This window comes from Nothoprocta perdicaria, unplaced genomic scaffold (assembly GCF_003342845.1).
Source record: "Nothoprocta perdicaria isolate Ctin4 unplaced genomic scaffold, notPer1 scaffold_336, whole genome shotgun sequence".
Classification (NCBI taxonomy): Eukaryota; Metazoa; Chordata; class Aves; order Tinamiformes; family Tinamidae; genus Nothoprocta; species Nothoprocta perdicaria.
In genome coordinates, this window is record NW_020455573.1 from 343368 (window position 1) to 361316 (window position 17949).

At 65.5% G+C, this 17949-nt stretch overlaps 2 protein-coding genes across 2 annotated transcripts in view; one reads left to right on the forward strand and one right to left on the reverse strand.

Moving 5' to 3' along the window:
- Positions 1-8364, forward strand: part of KIF18B (kinesin family member 18B) — a 9081-nt gene extending 717 nt beyond the window's left edge. The window contains exons 2-14 of the mRNA XM_026043703.1: positions 10-125; positions 1061-1218; positions 1384-1488; positions 1698-1808; positions 3065-3262; positions 3463-3639; positions 4003-4077; positions 4260-4363; positions 4688-4823; positions 5084-5199; positions 6189-6400; positions 7050-7602; positions 8262-8364. Of these exons, the coding sequence (XP_025899488.1) occupies positions 10-125; positions 1061-1218; positions 1384-1488; positions 1698-1808; positions 3065-3262; positions 3463-3639; positions 4003-4077; positions 4260-4363; positions 4688-4823; positions 5084-5199; positions 6189-6400; positions 7050-7602; positions 8262-8364 (2164 nt within the window). The remainder of the gene's footprint in view (positions 1-9; positions 126-1060; positions 1219-1383; positions 1489-1697; positions 1809-3064; positions 3263-3462; positions 3640-4002; positions 4078-4259; positions 4364-4687; positions 4824-5083; positions 5200-6188; positions 6401-7049; positions 7603-8261) is intronic.
- Positions 8365-17437: 9073 nt separating this feature from the next.
- Positions 17438-17949, reverse strand: part of FAM187A (family with sequence similarity 187 member A) — a 1249-nt gene continuing 737 nt past the window's right edge. The window contains 1 exon segment of the mRNA XM_026043704.1: positions 17438-17949. This exon segment is cut by the window's right edge and continues 76 nt beyond it. Coding sequence (XP_025899489.1) covers positions 17438-17949 — 512 coding nt within the window.

Genomic DNA, 17949 nt, shown 5'->3' on the forward strand with positions numbered 1-17949 from the left:
GCGCGCCAGGGACCTCACGTTCGCCTTCGACCGCGTCTTCGGCGAGGCGGCCACGCAGGAGGAGGTTTTCYGGCACACCACGCGGGACCTCCTGGACGGCGTCCTCAGCGGCTACAACTGCTCCGGTGAGGCCGCGCGGCCGGGGCAGCGGGCGCCGCGCGGGGTCATCCCGCTGCCCAGGGCTCGGCGCCTCTGGCTCAGCGCCCGTGGTTCCCAGCGCAGCCCACCCGGGCTGGGCAAAGGCGGAAGGACCCGGGCCGCTTCCAGCACGGCGGCCGTTTGGCTTTCCCTGTCCTTGCCAACCTGAATCGTCGCGTCAGGCGCAGCCCCGGCTGGGGACACGCTGTGGGCGAGGGGCTCGTGGGCCCTCACGGGCTGTCGGGAGAAGGGCACAGGCCGCGCACAGCTCGTGCGAGGCGGCCGGCGCGCGGCGATGCTATTCCTGGCTCTGCCGCCAGCAGCCGAGGGCTGCCGCTGTCACCGTGCCCACCTGGCAGGTCTGTCTCRTGTCTCTGTCTGCATAAAATAACTCCAGGAACCTCAAATGAGACGCTCGCTGAGCACAAAGTGTTGCTAATGGGGAGAAGGGCTGAGAGTCTCCAGATTAGTGTGTCCTGCTCTGATGTTAATGCTTCAAAGAGAGTGTTGAAAGATGGAGGGGGGAAATGAGATGAGTTACAAGGTCTGGGAGAGAAAAAACACCTTCTAGTGAGAGACAGGGGCACCGGGGCYGCTCGGCTTGTTAATGGGAGGCTTAAAGGGTGACTTGAGAGCGGCCTCCAAGTGCCTAAGCAGGTGGTGGCTGGGGGACTCGTGCTGCTGTCATCTGCTAAATTAAAGATCCTGCTGCTGAAAGCTGAAGCCAGACAGAAATTGCATGGAGGACAGTGCAGCTTTTTCACACTGAGAGCAATTAACTGCCAGGCCAATTTGCCTGATCGCCRTCCTCCCCCGCGGAGGCTCGAGCGGCCCCGGCCCCGTGGCGGGGGCTGTTGGCCAGGAGGCCACGTTGGCTGCTCCTKTTCGGGGTGGCTGCAGACACCCCCTCTTTCTCTCACAGTGTTTGCGTACGGTGCGACCGGAGCGGGGAAAACCTACACCATGCTGGGCTCCGAGAAGAGCCCGGGCATCATGTACCTCACCATGGCGGAGCTCTACAGGAGGATCGAGGCCAGGAAGGACGAGAAGAGCTGCGAAGTGCTCGTCTCCTACCAGGAGGTACTTGCTGTGTCCCGCCTGGGTCCGCTCCCTCCACTAGGAGTTAGGATTGACACAGCTCCTGTGGCGTCTCCCAGCTGTGTCCAGATGTAGAAAGCTCCTTTCTCTGTTTGCTGCACCTTGTTGCTGGGCAAGCAACCCGTGTCTTGCTGTGCCTTGCTGCAGGTGTACAACGAGCAAATCCACGACCTCCTGGAGCCCAAGGGCCCCTTGGCAATCCGGGAAGATCCAGAGAAAGGCGTCGTGGTTCAGGGGCTCTCCTTCCACCAGGTAGGTGTGAAAGGTGGGTGCGAGACCTGGGGCACACGGTGCCTGAAGCAGCTCTGGAAGCAGCTGCGTGTCCCGGGGACACTGCGCAGCAGATGTGACCCTGAGCTGGCGCCTGGCCATGCAGCAGGACGGCTGAGCTCYAGCTGGTTGCTGTTGGGTTGGTTCGGTGCCTGGGTCCCTGATCCCTGTCTCCGTGCATTCCTTGCCAGCCCAAGTCGGCGGAGCAGCTCCTGGAGATGTTGGCCAACGGCAACAGGAACCGCACGCAGCACCCCACCGACGCCAACGCCGCCTCCTCCCGCTCGCACGCCATCTTCCAGGTGAGCGGTGGCACTGGCAGGGAGTCCCTTGGGATTCGTGCCAAAAGCCAGGCTAGAAAGCAAGGCTGGGCAGAGTCTGACTTCCTGAGGGCAGAAATTTTACCTTAGACCTTTAATTCTTGCAGATTTGGCAGTTGGGAAGTGTAGAGTATTACCTGGTTTAGAGCAAAGGGGCATCAGTTGTCACAGGCTCTTTCCTGAATGCCTCTGGGCAGCCTCTTTGCTCCCGCTTGGTGCTGCGCCAAGAGCTGCCTCTGCAKCCTGGTGGGATTGGCCCCGGTGCCTTGGCGCTCTCCTGCAGAAGCCTCCCAGTTGATTTGGATTCCAGGCAGGCGGCTCCCCGGGTTCGCAGGGCCCTCACGGCCGCGCGAGGGCACCGAGGCCTCTGGCGGCAGCTTCGGCGCGGCCCTGGCGCCCGTCGCTGCTCGCAGGGGCCGCGCAGGTGTCTGGGCGGCTTCCCAGCCTTCCTGCCTGCCGCGGCTCCCTTAGCCCCGCGGGAAACTGCCCGGCCGCGCTGCGGAGCCCAGCCCTGTGGGAGGAGCGGGACCCGTGCGAAGGCCTCAGCCCACGGAGGAGGCAGTGTGTCCTGCCTGGGGAGCTCCYGGGGATGAGCAAGATGCAGAGGGTGTTTCGTGTCGGTGGGAGGGGTGTTTCCTTCTCCTGGAAGGTCTCTAGGGCTGCCCGCGGAGGCGGGAGGGCAGTGGAGCCTCAGCAGCGCTGCCATTTCTCCCCAGAGTGGCTGCGAAGCGTCCTCGGCACCAGGGAGCTCTGGTCACCCCCGCCTTGGGGACGTCTCTGTGCCGGCCTCTCCGGGGTGGCTTGGTTTGCTCCTGCATTGTGATCTCCCAGCCCCGTTCTTGAGGCAGGACCTTGAGCCCACCTCGGAGCTTGAGGCTGACGCTGCACGAGCCCTTCTCRGGTGCCAGCAGGTCTTGGCGAGCGTGGAGCCCTGCAGAGACCCTGCTCGCTGGGTGCTGCCTGTGGAACAGCATGGGGGATCCTCACTGCTTTCCCAAACGCTGGTAGCTTCGTGTGAGGTCACCTGCAGGGCTTTGCCACTCGTRTCGTCGCAGTTTGGGCTTGTCTTGTCAATGTGCGAGGACTCTTTCCCCTCCCCTGCCGTCCTGGTACCTGTGACCCATTTCACTCACTGTCCTTTTACAAAGAGCAGCACCTCACCCTGCCGGCGCCGCAGCCTCCAGCCAGCAGCATCGCCCCTGATTCAGCCGTGGCCTCACAGATCTCTGTGCTTGCAGATCTACGTGAAGCAGCAGGACCGTGTGGTCGGCCTCACTCAGGAACTCCAAGTGGCCAAGATGAGTTTGATCGACCTGGCGGGCTCGGAGAGGGCTTCGGTCACCAAGGCCAGAGGAGAGCGGCTCCGGGAGGGCGCCAACATCAACCGCTCGCTGCTGGCCCTCATCAATGTCATCAACGCTCTGGCCGACGCCAAGGTAAAGCTGCTCCTCCGGGAGAGGGGAATGTGAGGGGATCCTCGTGCACCAGACCTGGGCATCTCTCCGTTGTGGTGTGGGTGGCAGTTTGGCTTGGGGACAGCAGGAGAGATGGCTTTGATGGGCGGTTTGGGATGTGCGTAACCATCCCTCCTGGCACGGGACTCGGGGCTGAGCAGAGCCTGGATCTCTCGGTGCAGAGCAAGAAGACCCACATCCCGTACCGGGACAGCAAGCTGACGCGCCTGCTCAAGGACTCCATCGGYGGCAACTGCCGCACCGTCATGATCGCGGCCGTGAGCCCCTCCGCGCTGGCCTACGAGGACACCTACAACACGCTCAAGTACGCCAACCGCGCCAAGGACATCAAGCTGGCGGTGAGGGCCGCGCGGCGCCGCCCAGGGCACCTCTGCTCTTGGGACTGCCTGGGTGTGGGGAGGAGGGAGCTGCGTTCCGCAGGCTGCCGTAGTGCGGGTGGGTAGGTCGTTGTGTGAACCCTCTAACCACGAAGCTACACGTCCTGAGCGCCCTCTTTTCTTCTAAAGCCCCTCTGCCCAGAGCCTAGAAAGGTTCATGAGTGGGACATCAAGTCCCTGAGTGTAGATGATGTCTGTTCTAGTCACCCTGGGGATCTCTGAGCGCAGAAGTTGTTGAGGGGCTGCCTTTCTCTGCAGCCGGGAGAAGGGGGTACCTGCTGCCTCTGTGCTTTTTCAGCCCCTAGCTCATCCCTGTCTCCACAGCTGAAGAGCAACGTGCTCAGCCTCGACTGCCACATCAGTAAATACGCCGCGATCTGCGAGCAACTGAAAGCAGAGGTGAGATGTTGCTGAGGAGGGGGGGCTCGCAGAGACGAGACGCCGGCCCTGACGTTCCCTGATGCTGCACGAGCTGCGCCGGGGCCGTGCGCCGGGCGGGCCGCGTGGYCTCCCCGCGGCGGGCGGCTCCGCTCTGCTGGTGCGGAGCTGCCCGCGAGAGATGCCCTTCCCTTCCCTCCCAGGTGGCCGCGCTGCGGGAGAAGCTCCGCGCCTACGAGGGCAGGGCACAGGACGCAGAAGAGCAGCCGCCAGCTCCCCCCGGCCCGAGCCCTGCGGGGCTGCCCAGGTGAGGCTGAGAGCTGCCTGCGACCTCCCCGTGCCGAGCGGAGCTCTGCGCACCGCTYGCAGCCCCGGCATCAGCACGGAGCAGCCGCGCTTGTCTGCCGGGCTGTGCCCATCCTCTTGTCTGTGCGCAGACCTAACGAGGCCGGACAGACCGCGATGTGCGAGCGTCACGGGAAGTTGGGCTGCAAGGACCAATTCTTGTTCTGTCTCATTCATCCCCAAACTTCTTAGACAAATGCGACAGCTTTCCCGGCAGATCTTCTTTAGCTCAGTGACTTCCCCTCTGGAGATTTCTCTTCCCCAGGGTTGTTTCTGCTTTATGTAGGTTGGAAGAAGCTGTCCCAAACACATGCTCAGACCCCCCAGTTTCCTGGGAGGGAGACCAAGAYGCAGATGCAGCGCAGCCAGAATTGGAAGCTGAGCAGCTTGTTCAGCCAGAGGAGCTGGAACAGGAGGAAGAGGTGAGAGAAGGAGCAAGCAGCAAGGGGCAGCTTCCCAGGCCGCTCGGGGGCACCTCTGGCTCAGCTCGGCCTGCTGAGAGGGCAGGAGCTCATCAGGCCTGTGGGTCCCCAGGCGCCTGGCTCAGCGTGTGCCGGGCTGTGCGCTGCTAGCAAAACCCATTAACTTCCCTGATAACGGTGCGTTCAGGGCAGCAAACTCAGCTCGGATACGGGCTAATCCTGGGATGGATGGCTAAGCACTTTTGGGATGATCGTTGCAGGCTCAAGAGGAGGTGCCCCCCAGCAGCCCCAGAGCATCCCACCACGCAGATCTCCAGCTGCAAACGAAGACAGCAGAGCTTCCTCTGCAGGGGTTGTCCCACAGCCGGCTGGAGACGTGAGTGTCCTTGTGCCGCCCCCATGTGCCCCTTCCTCCCGGYTGGTGGCAGCTGCTGCCGCCCGGAGAGGGCAACCTGTGCCCACTCCTGTTGCACACAGCGGTCTGAGGGACATTATGGATTTGGGAGTTGGTCTTTGCTTGTAGACAACTGCCTTGCTGTTAAAAGAGCAAGGCTCCTGGGGCTTTAATTCCATGGGATAACCTTCCTCAGACATGAAGTAGAGAGAGCTAGATAATCCCTGGGGATTCACCTGGGAAAGGTCCTCCTTTTATACCTGTCCTCGTTGGTTGTGCTTGGGAACAAGAAGACATTAGCTCGGGAATCAGATAGTGCAAGGAATAGTCAGACAGGTCTTTCTGTCCTGGAAATGCTGCTTCCACCAGCAGACAGAGGTTTCCAGGCACAGCAAAAGCAGGAGCCTTAAGTGCAAATCATTAGTCCCAAAATTGCCTCTGCAGCTGCTCCTGCTGCCTTGGCTCCCGCAGGCCCTGCCCTGGCAGGACTCCCGTGGCACCGTCTACTGGAGTCTCTGCCCAGGCATCCTGGCAGAGGGAGCTGCTTTGGAAAGGTCTTCTGAAGGAGGCTGGTCCTGATGTGTGCCTGGATCTCCATCTGGCGCTTTTCCAGCACTCAGACACTCTAATGAAGTTAAGAGAAGTCTGTGGGTGCCGTTTCCGCCACCTTGGAGCCAACAGGTGAAGACGCAGTTAGCAGCTCACGCTCTCTGGGTGGGGATTTGCAGCTCAGGTATCTTACGGCTGCAGAGTTTGCTTCTCTCCTCCTCCTAAAGGCACTCAAGAGCTCTGTCCCARGGGAGCAGCTATCTAGAGGTGACACTGGTGGTCCTGAGCCTCTGCTGCTGGTGACAGTGGCCCAAGATCAATGGCTAACTGGTTCCTGCCCCTGAATGCAGATGGGCTGCTTTATGCCGGATCAGAGGGAGGCCATGTCCCCTCATCTGCCACTGTGTCCCTCTCTGTCCCAGGCTCGTAGCCGCTGTCCTCAGCGTTGCCCGGAGGCAGTACTCCCTGCTCAGGGCTGCCAGCCTCTTAACTCCTGACATGGTCTCGGAATTTGAGGAACTGGAGCGCACAGTCCAACAGGAGGCAGGTGCCAGTCTGGAGCAGGTCGGGCAGCAGAAGGGGCCCGCAGAGACCAGCGGAGCTGCTGCAGGAGGGACTCGGCAGGACCGACACGGTGAGGACGTGGGCAGGCGCTGTGGCCCCCTCCGCTCCTTGGCACATAAAGCGTGGCTTGAGGGGTGCGCTGCGGGGGGACAGTGGTGGCCATGGGCATACGGCTGCGAGCTGAGTTTCCTCCTGCTGTGGTCCCTTGTGGGCTGTGCCTAGAGCAGCTCCCAGCCCCGTTATTTTGCAGAGCTTTTTGGGCTAATGTGCATCCCTGGCAGCCTGGGGCCCCAAGGAGCAGCGCCAGCCCTTGTCTCGGCGGATTCGGCRTGTGCTTGTGCAAGTCAGCTTAAACTGAGCAGTGCTTGCGGCCTGGGGGACCGAGGTGGCAGTTCTGCCCCTCACTCTTCCAGCCAGGTTGACTCCTCCCAGGAACATTTTCCCGAGTCAGCCCAGCTCCAGCCTTGCKGCCTCTCAAGCTCTTCTTCCTCCTCCCCAGCATCAGGGCACAAGCCCAATAGTGAAGTCTGCTGCGCACCCTCCTTTCCAGGGGCAGACTGGGCACTTGCTTTGGGGCTCATCCGATGCCTTTAGCTTAAGGAAGCATCGGGATTTGTCGTGGCGCTGTCCCTGTAGGTTTCCTGTGAACGCGGTTTGAGGGGAGAGCCGAAGCTCGTACCAGGGCTGGGCAGGGAGGTGACTGTCCTGCTTTCCTCTAGCTGAGGCAGCTKTGGGTGCCGCTGCCGCCGAGTGCCGCGTCCCTGCGGCTGGAGCTGTCCCGCAGCAGCCGCTCCCGCCCGGCAGCCCCGCGCCGCCGCTGCCCGGCCTGCCCAAGAAGAGGAGGAGATYGGAGGCGGGAAGCGCGTCCGGCCCAGGGACGCCCCCCAGCCTCACGGCGAGGGCCAAACGACGGCGGAGATCCAGCCCGCCGGAGGCGCGGGAGGGCTCCGCGAGGGGAGCAGAGGCTCCCGGGGCCACGGGCACCCCCTGTGCCAAAGCGGCCGGGTCCTGCCCGCTCCTGCCGTCTTGCGCCCCCGAGATCTGCCCGCTGACSGTCACCAAGAGGCGCCTGCCGCTGGCCACGTCGGCCGTGCAGAACGGCTGCGCGCCGGCCGCGCTGGCCCTCCGCGACCTCAACATGACGTTCGACCTGTCTGAGGACGGCGCCTCTCCCGACGGGGCCAAGCCGGAGACCTTCAGCGTGTCCCGCTTCCCTGGCTGGGAGAATGTGCAGTGCCTCCTGAGCCAGCAGGACGGGCCCTTCGCATGCAGGTCGGTGCTGCCCGCCCGGSGTCTCGGCGCTCCCGTGTGGGTCGCCCTGTGGCGGGTGCAGGGCCGCACCTTGTGCGGATTCTCCTGGCTAGGCAGTTCCCACCTGAGCAGGCGGTGGGCTAAGTTTGGGCACAAATTGCTTGCAGAGATAAGGGAAAATGTTCTGAAAAATCAGGTGCTCTYGCTCCCTTTCCATTTGGGCCTTGGAGGAATATCCTTCAGGGCATTCAGAGAGACCCATGTGCGTGTCGGAGCCAGTGGGGCCCTGCCTCTTCTTGCGGGGAGCCATGGAGAAGCTGCAGCAGGGACCGGGGCAGCGTTGCCTTCACTGCGGTTGCTTCAGAGCTGCTCTGGCCTGTGCAGAGCTGTGCAGTCCTCTGGGAATGGAGACGGTGACGCCCTTGGGAACTGGGGAGATCCTCAAGCGCCTGTCCCCTGCAAAGGGTACCTGGAGAAAGGGAGGCGGGGAGGGGYGGCCGCAGCGTGGGAATGGGCCCGTCACACGGTTCCTGCCGCCTCGTGCACATCCCTCCAGGCCTCCTCTGTGCCCGGTTCCGTGCCTGCGCGTGGCACTGCCCCTGCCTCGTGGGCACAGGAGGAGGGGTCGGGATGCAGCCTGCCGTGGTGCAGGGACCCTCTGAACCTCCTTTCCTCGGCAGCGGCGCCTCCGTCCCTGTGTTCACTATGAGGGGCTCCTCCATCCCCAAGCCCTGCTCCGGCTCCAGGACGTCAACCCAGAAGCGAAGGCGAGCGGCGAGGTGAGCGGAGCCGCGCGCGGCCGTGTCCACATCCGTCCCGCTGCCGGGAGGGCTGGGCGCCGCGCTCTGCCCCGGCCCTCCCGCAGCCCCGCGCTTCCCTCGGCAGTGCCGCTTCCCGCTCGCTCGGAGCGCCGCAGAGCCGCGTCGCCCGCCCGTCGCGCGGCAGCCGCGGGGCCGCGCCGCCCCCGGCCGGCACGGGTGAGTCCCGGCCTCCCCCCAGCCGCGGAGCTGGCAGCCACGGCGGGAATCAGGCGATGGGTGCCCAGGCGGTGGGTGCTTGGAGGACACCGTAGCGCAGGCTGGCACAGGCAGTGCCGGGGCTCCCCTGGCACCGATGGGCTTGGTTGGTTTTATCCAGCCTCATCCTCCTCTCTCTCTTTCCACTCTCAGAGCGTCCTGTGAGCAGCCTGGGCCAGAAGGGTGGCAGGAGGAGCACGACGGAGCTCCTGGCTGCTCCCAAACCGCAGCTCCTGAAGCTCTTGTACTGACTGTCCCTAAGGAAAAGGACTCCTCGCTGGGGCGGCCCGTGCTGAGGTGCTGAAATCTGCCCCTCTCCCTGAGCTCCGTCACGTCCTGTCGGCTCTTTCCTCGAGGTTTGGTGACCCATCTGCCCCTTGTGCTCCAAGCTTGTTCCCAGCCACCTCCTCTCCCTGCCCAGCTTGGGGTGCCCCAGCCTGGCCCCAACACCTTGCAGCTCCACATGCCGGCAGCGCCCRGGTCCTGCTGGCACCTGCATCCCGCTGCCTCCTGTTCCACGTGCATGGGTTACTGCGAGCACGGCGCCRACAGGCGAGCGCTGCTATGAACGAGGCCGGGTGCTTAATAAAGCCTGCAGCTCGAGCAGCAGCGGGGCCGAGGCAGCCAGGGACTCTCACTTGCCGTCTCCTTGCGCGCGGAGCCGGGCAGGACGGGGCGGGTGCCGTGGGAGCCGCGCGGGGCCCTTGGTGGCTGTGCGCTGTGACGGGCCGCGTGTCYCGCTCCACGGTTCCGGGGCTGCTGMGGGAGCAGCTCTGTCCCTCCGCTGCGTCACTCCTCATGTCCAGCTCCGTGCCCGGGGCTGCGGGGTGGGAACRGGGCCCACTGCCCCCCCGCTCCTGCCTGACACATCCGCACGAGCCGCTCCCGAGGGAGTGCAGGGCCCCCGGCCCTGACCTACTTCACTCGCCCGCCGCCGCAGCCTTTTGTCTCCTCGGCAGCTCCTCGTGAAAACGAAGTCAGTCCCGTTATGGGGCGGGGGGAGCTCGCGCCGCGAGCGGCGGCCGCGCTTTGATCCTGGCTGCCGAGGAGCCGGCAGGGACTTCAGCGTCGGGGGCAGCGGTGGAGCCGCCCTCGATGCCCTGCGTTCCAGGGAGGGTCGCGGTGCCCCGGGCTCTGCGTCACTGGTGGCGTCACGGGGGCTCTGGCCCTGAACCCCACGTGCTTCACTACCCTGTGTGAGCCGGGGCCCAGGTGTCCTGCAGGCCGGGCTGCCACYGCCGCAGCAGCCCCCTTCCCCCGTCCTGCTGAGCGGGGCTCCCAGAATCACAGAACCCTGGAATGGCCGAGGGTGGCAGGGACMCCTAGAGCTCACCCAGTGCAGCCCCTGCTCCACAGGGACACCCCGAGCACGGGGCACCCGGGTACATCCCGGTGGGTTTGGGAGGTCTCCAGAGCAGGAGCCTCCCTGGGCAGCCTGGGCCAGGGCTCGGGCACCCCCACACTCACCTTGTTCCTCCTCCCATGGAGATGGAGCTGCCCGGGGTTCAACTTGTCCCCATTGCCCCTTGTCCTGGCACTGGCCACCACTGAGAAGAGCTTGGCCCCKTCCTCCCTCCGTTCTCCCCTCAGGTGTTTGTACCTGTTGATCAGGTTCCCTCTCAGCCTCCTCTTCTCCAGGCTGAACCCGCCCTGCTCGCTCAGTCTCTCCTCGCAGGAGAGCTGCTCCAGCCCCTTCATCATCTTGGTTGCTCCCAGCACTGTCCCTGCTGGCCCTGGTGCTGCCAGGACAAGGTTGTCCCCTCCGGCGCCGGCTGTGGCCCCAACCCCGCTGGCCCCGCGTGGCGCCCGCGGAGCCTTTCCCGACCAGCGGCTGCCCTCTAGCTGCTGCCAGCGCTGCTGTCACCGTGGGGTCCCTGTCGTCCCCAGGGCTGCACACGGGGACCTTCGCTGGCTCTGCCTTGATCACCACTGGCTGTTGCTCCTGCAAAGCTGCTGCGCCTGTCCCCTGTGTCCCCAAGGTGTCCTCGACCTCGCTCTGCTCCCCACCAGCCTGGAGGTGCTGGCTGCCGCCCACGCTGTCCCCAAAGTCCCGCTGTCCCCATGGTGCTGGGGCTCACAGGGGATGCAGCTCATCCCCCCCTCCCAAATCCTGCCGGGAAAACCCCAGAATCCAGTGGCTCCGGAGCCTGGTGCCAGCCCGGCCCCACGTTTCTCTGCCAGGAGCCCCGCTGTCCCCGCGTCCCCATCCTGGGCACCACTGGCACAAAGCTCTGTTCAGGCCGCTCCGGTGCTGGAAAAGCTCCTGGCCACGTGYGGGGTGCCGTGGGGGGGCCCGGCTCCTCCTGGCACCCCCCCTGCAGCTGCGGAACGGGCGAAGGAGCCGGGTTTAACAGAGGCTCCTCCTTAGCCCCCCTGCTGCCGTCCCCAGGATGGCGGGAGCCAGATCCCCCCGGCTCTCCTGACATCCCTGGAAGGCGATCRGGAAGAGGCCTGGTCGGGGCCGGCGCTTGCACTGTGCTGAGATGGAACCGCCCTGGGAGGGTTCGGACAGGCACTAATTAAAGTCTCTCCTAATCAGCGTTTGCTCCACACGGGCCAGCGGCCACCGCGTGGGGACACGTGTGCGCGGCGGGACAGGCAGGGGTGCGCATGGCCGCACGTGCGTGTATGTGCACACACGTGTGTGCGGGGACCTTGACAGGCCTGTGCATGGCTGTGTGTGCACGTATGGGCATGGGGATGCAGATGTGCCYGTGCACAGCTGTGCACATGTATGTGCATACATATATGGGCACACAGACATGTCAGTGCACAGCTGYGCATGCACATACATGCATATGTGTAAGGAGAACATGGATATTGACATGCACAGAGGTGCAAGGGATGCAGATGTGTASGTGCACAGATGTACACACATGTGCATGGGAGATGCGATGCAGACCTGCACGTGCACAGCTGTACATGCATGTATTTACACACACATRGGGATACAGACTTGCACGTGTACGAATGTACGTGTACACATGTATAGGGACACAGGTATGCAGATGCCCAGAATTGCACACATGTATGTGTATGTCTAAGGGGATGCAGATGTGCACACACATATTTGCACATATGCATGGGGGATGCAGATAGGCACGAGCTGCAGCATCTGCGGCCCCGCGCGGCCCGTCCGGAGCCCGAGCGCCGCAGCCGCGTCCAGCACCCGGGCGGCCTGCGCGGGACCCGGGGAGCCCAGGGAACCCGGGGGGAAGGGGATCAGGGTGGCCACCGGCAGCGGAGCTGTGACAGGGACCAGGGTTGTCCCAGGCACCAGGGTGGTAATGGGGACCAGGCAGCGGGATGGCCCCTGGGATGGGAATCTGGGTGGCTCTGGGGACCAGCGTGAGGATGGGAACCAGGGTGACCCTGGGGACCATGGAGGTGATAAGGCTGCTCCTGAGGAAGACCATGGTGTCCACCAAGGGACATGGGCTGGGGCCTGTGTCCGTGTCCATGTGTGTCCATGTCCAGGTCTGTGCTGTTAGTGTCTTTGCCGTGGCCACATCTGTGCCTGCATCCGTGCCCATGGCTGAGACCGTGCCCATGACCGTGCCCGCATGGCCACACTCAGCTCCAGGCCGCGTGAGACAGCCCAGGGTGGCCGAAACCTCCCTCGAAACCCCAGAGGAAGCTCTGGGGGACATTTGTCCACCTTGTCCCCACGCATCCCTGGCTGCCCTAGCAGCCTCGGGGTCCCTGTGCGAGGCCGTGTGTGACAGGGACCCTCATGCAAGGGACACACGTGACACAGTGAGCGCAGTCCCYGCAGGCCAAGGCAGGAACCCCGTGAGTGCCACCGTGAGCAGGGGGACGTGCGGCTTGTGCGTGTCCAGCCCAGGGAGGGGACACGGGAGCCGTGTGGGTGGCATGGGGGGACCTGGGGGACCCGCGCGGGTGGCACAGGGGACACGTGGGTGTCGGGTGGCGGCGACGAGCAGTGGTGCNATGCCCAGATGTGCACACATGTATGTGTATGTCTAAGGGGATGCAGATGTGCACACACATATTTGCACATATGCATGGGGGATGCAGATAGGCACGAGCTGCAGCATCTGCGGCCCCGCGCGGCCCGTCCGGAGCCCGAGCGCCGCAGCCGCGTCCAGCACCCGGGCGGCCTGCGCGGGACCCGGGGAGCCCAGGGAACCCGGGGGGAAGGGGATCAGGGTGGCCACCGGCAGCGGAGCTGTGACAGGGACCAGGGTTGTCCCAGGCACCAGGGTGGTAATGGGGACCAGGCAGCGGGATGGCCCCTGGGATGGGAATCTGGGTGGCTCTGGGGACCAGCGTGAGGATGGGAACCAGGGTGACCCTGGGGACCATGGAGGTGATAAGGCTGCTCCTGAGGAAGACCATGGTGTCCACCAAGGGACATGGGCTGGGGCCTGTGTCCGTGTCCATGTGTGTCCATGTCCAGGTCTGTGCTGTTAGTGTCTTTGCCGTGGCCACATCTGTGCCTGCATCCGTGCCCATGGCTGAGACCGTGCCCATGACCGTGCCCGCATGGCCACACTCAGCTCCAGGCCGCGTGAGACAGCCCAGGGTGGCCGAAACCTCCCTCGAAACCCCAGAGGAAGCTCTGGGGGACATTTGTCCACCTTGTCCCCACGCATCCCTGGCTGCCCTAGCAGCCTCGGGGTCCCTGTGCGAGGCCGTGTGTGACAGGGACCCTCATGCAAGGGACACACGTGACACAGTGAGCGCAGTCCCYGCAGGCCAAGGCAGGAACCCCGTGAGTGCCACCGTGAGCAGGGGGACGTGCGGCTTGTGCGTGTCCAGCCCAGGGAGGGGACACGGGAGCCGTGTGGGTGGCATGGGGGGACCTGGGGGACCCGCGCGGGTGGCACAGGGGACACGTGGGTGTCGGGTGGCGGCGACGAGCAGTGGTGCCTAATGAGGAGCGGCGCCTGACGAGTGACGAGTGACGGCGCCTAATGAGGCGCAAGGCGTCACGAGTGACAGCGGCAGCCGCGCCGGCGCTTAATGAGCTCCGGCGGCGCCTAACGAGCTGCAGCCCCCCAGACACGGCGGGGGGGGCCGCGGGGGGGACACGGGGGGCCGCGGGGTCCCCACGGACACAGGCTGCAGCGCGAGGCCACCCTGCCCCTGGAGCCTGGGAGCCCCCGGCTGCCCCCGAGCCCCAGCCGGGGACAGCGGCGGACGCGGGCTGGGACACGCATGAATGCGCAGGGGACAGGCAGCGGCRCAGGGGAACGGACACGGACAGGCTGGGGTGGGCTGGGGTGCTCTGTGACCCTGCGCGACAGGCGGGGAGGAGCAGGGGACAGGCAGGGTGGGGACGGGAGCACGCGGCCTGTCTGGCACAGGCGGGGGACAGTGTGTGACGCCCAGGGACAGGCAGGGATGGGGCGGGCTGAGCAGTGACGCTTGGGGACACCTCGGGAGAGCGCAGGGCGGGCAGGAAGGAGCTGGGGGACAACGGGRTGTCCCTCCTCCTGCTCCCTGCCCGCGGGCCGAGGCCGCGGCCTCGCCTGGACCTTGTCCAGGCCCTGTTGCTCCCGCGGGATCTCCATTTCCTGCAGCCCTTCTCCGGCTGCAGATCCAAGGGGAGGACRTGCTGGGATGAGCAGAGGGGCCGGCCGTGCCTGGGGTCTCCACGGAGGGAAACGTTTCTTCCTCCCTGCCCAGTCCAAAGGATCTTTGAATCCCGGGTCCTGTCCCTGGGGTTGACCTGCAGCCGGCCCCCTCAGCTGAGCTGGGGGTCCCTCCGTGGTCTCCCACAGTGGGACATGAGGAATGCACAATGGCCACATCCCGGGGGCCAATCGTGACCCAAGGCCAACYACCTCCCTGAGCTTGGTCACGTCCTCATGGCTGTTGCCACCCCCATGGGCTGGGGTCTCCCCGCCTGACCCGGTCCCCTCGAGCTGCTCTGCTCGAGCACCGCTGGAGGGYCCATGACAGGGTGTGGGGCCACACGAGGTCCTGCCGAGACCCCTGGAGACCAACCTGGACAGCAAGTCTGCGTCACAGTCACCTGAGGAGGAGCGTCGTGCTCAAAACTGTGGAGACCAGAGATGGAGAGCTGGGAAGTSCTTGTCTGTGCCTCCCACGTGGCCTCCCCTCTGTGGCAGGCACCCCGTGGTGTCCCCTGTGTCCCCAGCAGGGTGACCCCGGGAGCAGCCTGTGCAGGGAGCTGCTCCGGATCCCAGCAGAGCTGGAGCCCGGCACCACGAAATCCCCCCCGAGCAGGCACGGGAGCCAGGGCCCAGCAGTGTGGGTCCTTCCCCCTCGTCCTGCGGGTGCTCAGGGAGCTGCGGGAGGCGGYGGGGTTGCTGCGTAGCCCTCAGCGCCATCCTGCCATCCCACCGGCCGCGGGAGCTGCGGGCGCCTGGCACGCGGCTGTGCTTTGCCCGGGMCGTTCTCCCATGGGAACCCAGCCGGTCTCTTGCAAGGGGGGCAGGYGGGACCCCCCAGTGCCCTCGTGCTGTCCGGGGAGGAGACGGGAATCCAGGGGCAGAGGCGAGTGGTCCTCGAGCAGATCCAAGCTCTCCCTTCCCGGGATGCTGCTCAGGAGGACCAGGATTTCCAGGGGGCTGGATCCGGCTGGGGACACGCGGCTTGGCCGACGCCCGGGATCTGGTGCTGTTTCCTTCTCTGCCCATTCCTCGGGAACAGGACGAGGCCGGGAGCGTCTGTCCCTGCAGCAAGGTGGGATGCTCTGGATGCACCCTCTGCCCGGGAGGCCACCCTCAGTGTCCGCAGCACGTCCAGGTCCCGAGCACCAAGGGCACTCAGGGGGATGAGGTACCGGCTCAGGGGACCTTTCCCTATTGCTGAGCATTGGGCTTAGCCAGGAGGAGGAAGGGAGAGGAGGGAACCGTGGAAAGAAAAGGCGGTGCTGTCACAACGCTGCAAAGCGGTGATGAAATCGGGATAACGAAGAGTGTCGGGGGCTCCGGGTTGTCGGGGCGGTTCGAGGGGCCGCAGTGACGGTGGGCGCAGCCACGTGGGGCACAGGGAGCCACCACCGAGGAGCCCCCAGAGCCGCTGTGGGGAACAGGGTCCCCTGGGGCTCGTGGCGGGGGGCTGTGCGGCGCCACGTGCCTGGTCCCTCACTGGGGAGGCTCCCACGCAGGCGAGAATGAGGAGAGCGAGAAGCAGAGGGAGAAGAAGAGAGGGAGGAAGAGAGAGGAGGAGGAGGAGGAGGAGGGTGCCGGGGCACGGGCGGGTGCAGGTGGAAGGAGGAGCTGGAGCCGCCCTGTGCCAGCTGAGTCCCACCGCGGTGACCAGGGCTCGGGCACCCTGCCGTGCCGTGCGGCTCCGCGCAGGGCTCGGGAGGGAATCCCGAGGGGGCCCTGTCCCGCTCAGCCTCCCTTGCTGCCGCCGTGGGGAGCAGGGGCCGGCGCCGGCCCGTGCGGGGCTGCAGCCGACCCAGGGCACCCCTGGCCGCACGCCCAGGGTTAGCCGCCGCCACCACCAAAACCTGCGCTGCCTTTCCAGGGAGGATGTGGAGTTTCCTTCTTGGAGAAGGTCTCCTTCTCGCAGAGTTGGACTAGATGCCTCTGGAGGCCTCTTCCAACCTTAAGCATTCTATGATTCTATGATTCTTTGGAGATCATCAAAACCKGCCTGGATGTGACCGGGTGCCCTGTGCTCTGGGTGTCCCTGCTGGAGCAGGGGGTTGGACTGGATGCTCCCCAGGGGTCCCTGCCGCCCTCAACCACCCTGTGMCTCTGTGATTTTCAGCAGGAGYGACCGCTAAGCCCCTCGTCGTGAGCCCCGGCTGCCACCAGGCTCYGTCCCGCTTCCCCCGGCCTGGGCGCTCAGCCTGCTTTGCCAATGCCGAGCTCTGGCAAATCCAGCCCAGCTCCTGCCTGGGTTTCACATCTGGGCTCAGCCCAAACTGGGGGTCGCGCGGGGCCGGTCGGGACCTGCTTTGAAGGCCCAACCGCGGCTGCAGCCGGGGAGGCGGCGGCGGGAAGGAGCCTGGAGCCGGGGGAAGGCAGCGACCGGGGTCCCCAACCGCGGCCGCAGCCGCTGCGCTGCGTGAGCCGAGACGGCCGCGCTTGGAGCCCCTGGGATCCTCCGTGGCCGTCGGGACCGACGGCGGATTCGGGAGACCCTGCAAAGGGCCCGCGGGGCAGGGCCGTGTTCGCCACCAGCAGCAAGCGCTGCAGGTGGGAGGGCATTGGAGCGGGACGAGGGGTTTCGGGACCCCCGACAGCCTCTCCGGGAAGGGCAGGGGGACCCCTGGGCGCGGTCGGTGCTGCCGTTGTCCCGGCGGGAGGCGCCATCCCCGCGGAGCTCGGCCGTCCTCGCGGGCATCGCCGCCCTGCAGAGACCCAGCGGGCGCACAGCCCCACGCCGAGTGGCTTTGCAAACGCCTTTTCCTTCCAAAATGAAGACAAGAAAACGTTCCATTTTGTTTTGAATGGTTTTGCTACAGCCAGACGCTCCAGTGAACACTAGGAGTTTTGAAACTCAGACACTCAAAGTTTTCAGTAAAGGAAAAACATGAGAAAAAAAGGTGAGGGAAGCAAGAAAGAAAAAGCCAGAGGAAAAACTTTTCAGCTTGTCTTTTTAGAGCAGCCCGTGAATGAACAAAGCGGCTCTGCAGAGTCACTGATGCGGGTCGCCAGCTCGGCCAGAAAAGGGCTAGACGGCGGCCGAGGCGGCGCCGCGGCGGCGGGAGCGGATCCGGCGCTGCCAGGGCGGCCTCGTTGCTCCCGAGCGGCGCCTGGATGCGCTGCCAGCGCTCAGCCCTGTGTCCAGCAGCGGGCAGCGCGGGCAGCGCGGGCAGGCCGCCTTTCGCCCGCGTTTATCTCCCGCCCGGCCAGCGATGGAGCCGGGGAGACGGCTCCGCAGCGGCGCCGCTAGGCCTGCGGCGGGCACCAGAAGAGCCGCCGGCAGCAGCGGCACACGTGGATGGCGAYGAAGACGATGGTGACCAGGACGTAGCTCGTGAGGATGACCTGGATGGCGAACTTGGTCTCRGGATCGTCGAGCGTGCGCTTGCGCTGGCTCTCATGGGTGACGCGGAGGCGGAAGGYGGCCGCCAGCCGGCCCTGGCGCCAGCAGTAGTAGGTGCCCCTGTCACTGAGGCGCACGCGGAGGATGTGCAGGTGGTTGCCGTGGTCGATGAAGACCCGCATGCTCCTGTTGACGCCGCGCAGGTAGCGGGAGCGGTAGAGGCGCACGGAGCCCTTGTCCCAGGCCACGGCGTGCTCGGGCCGGGCGCCGGGGCAGGCGATGACGAGCGCGCGCCCCGCGGGGTGCGTGTGCAGCTGCGTGGGCACGGCGGGCAGCGAGGGCCTCTGCCCCAGCTTGGAGACCACGTCGGCGACGGCGTGCACGCCCTCGCCGGCCGCCCGCTCCTCGGGGCAGG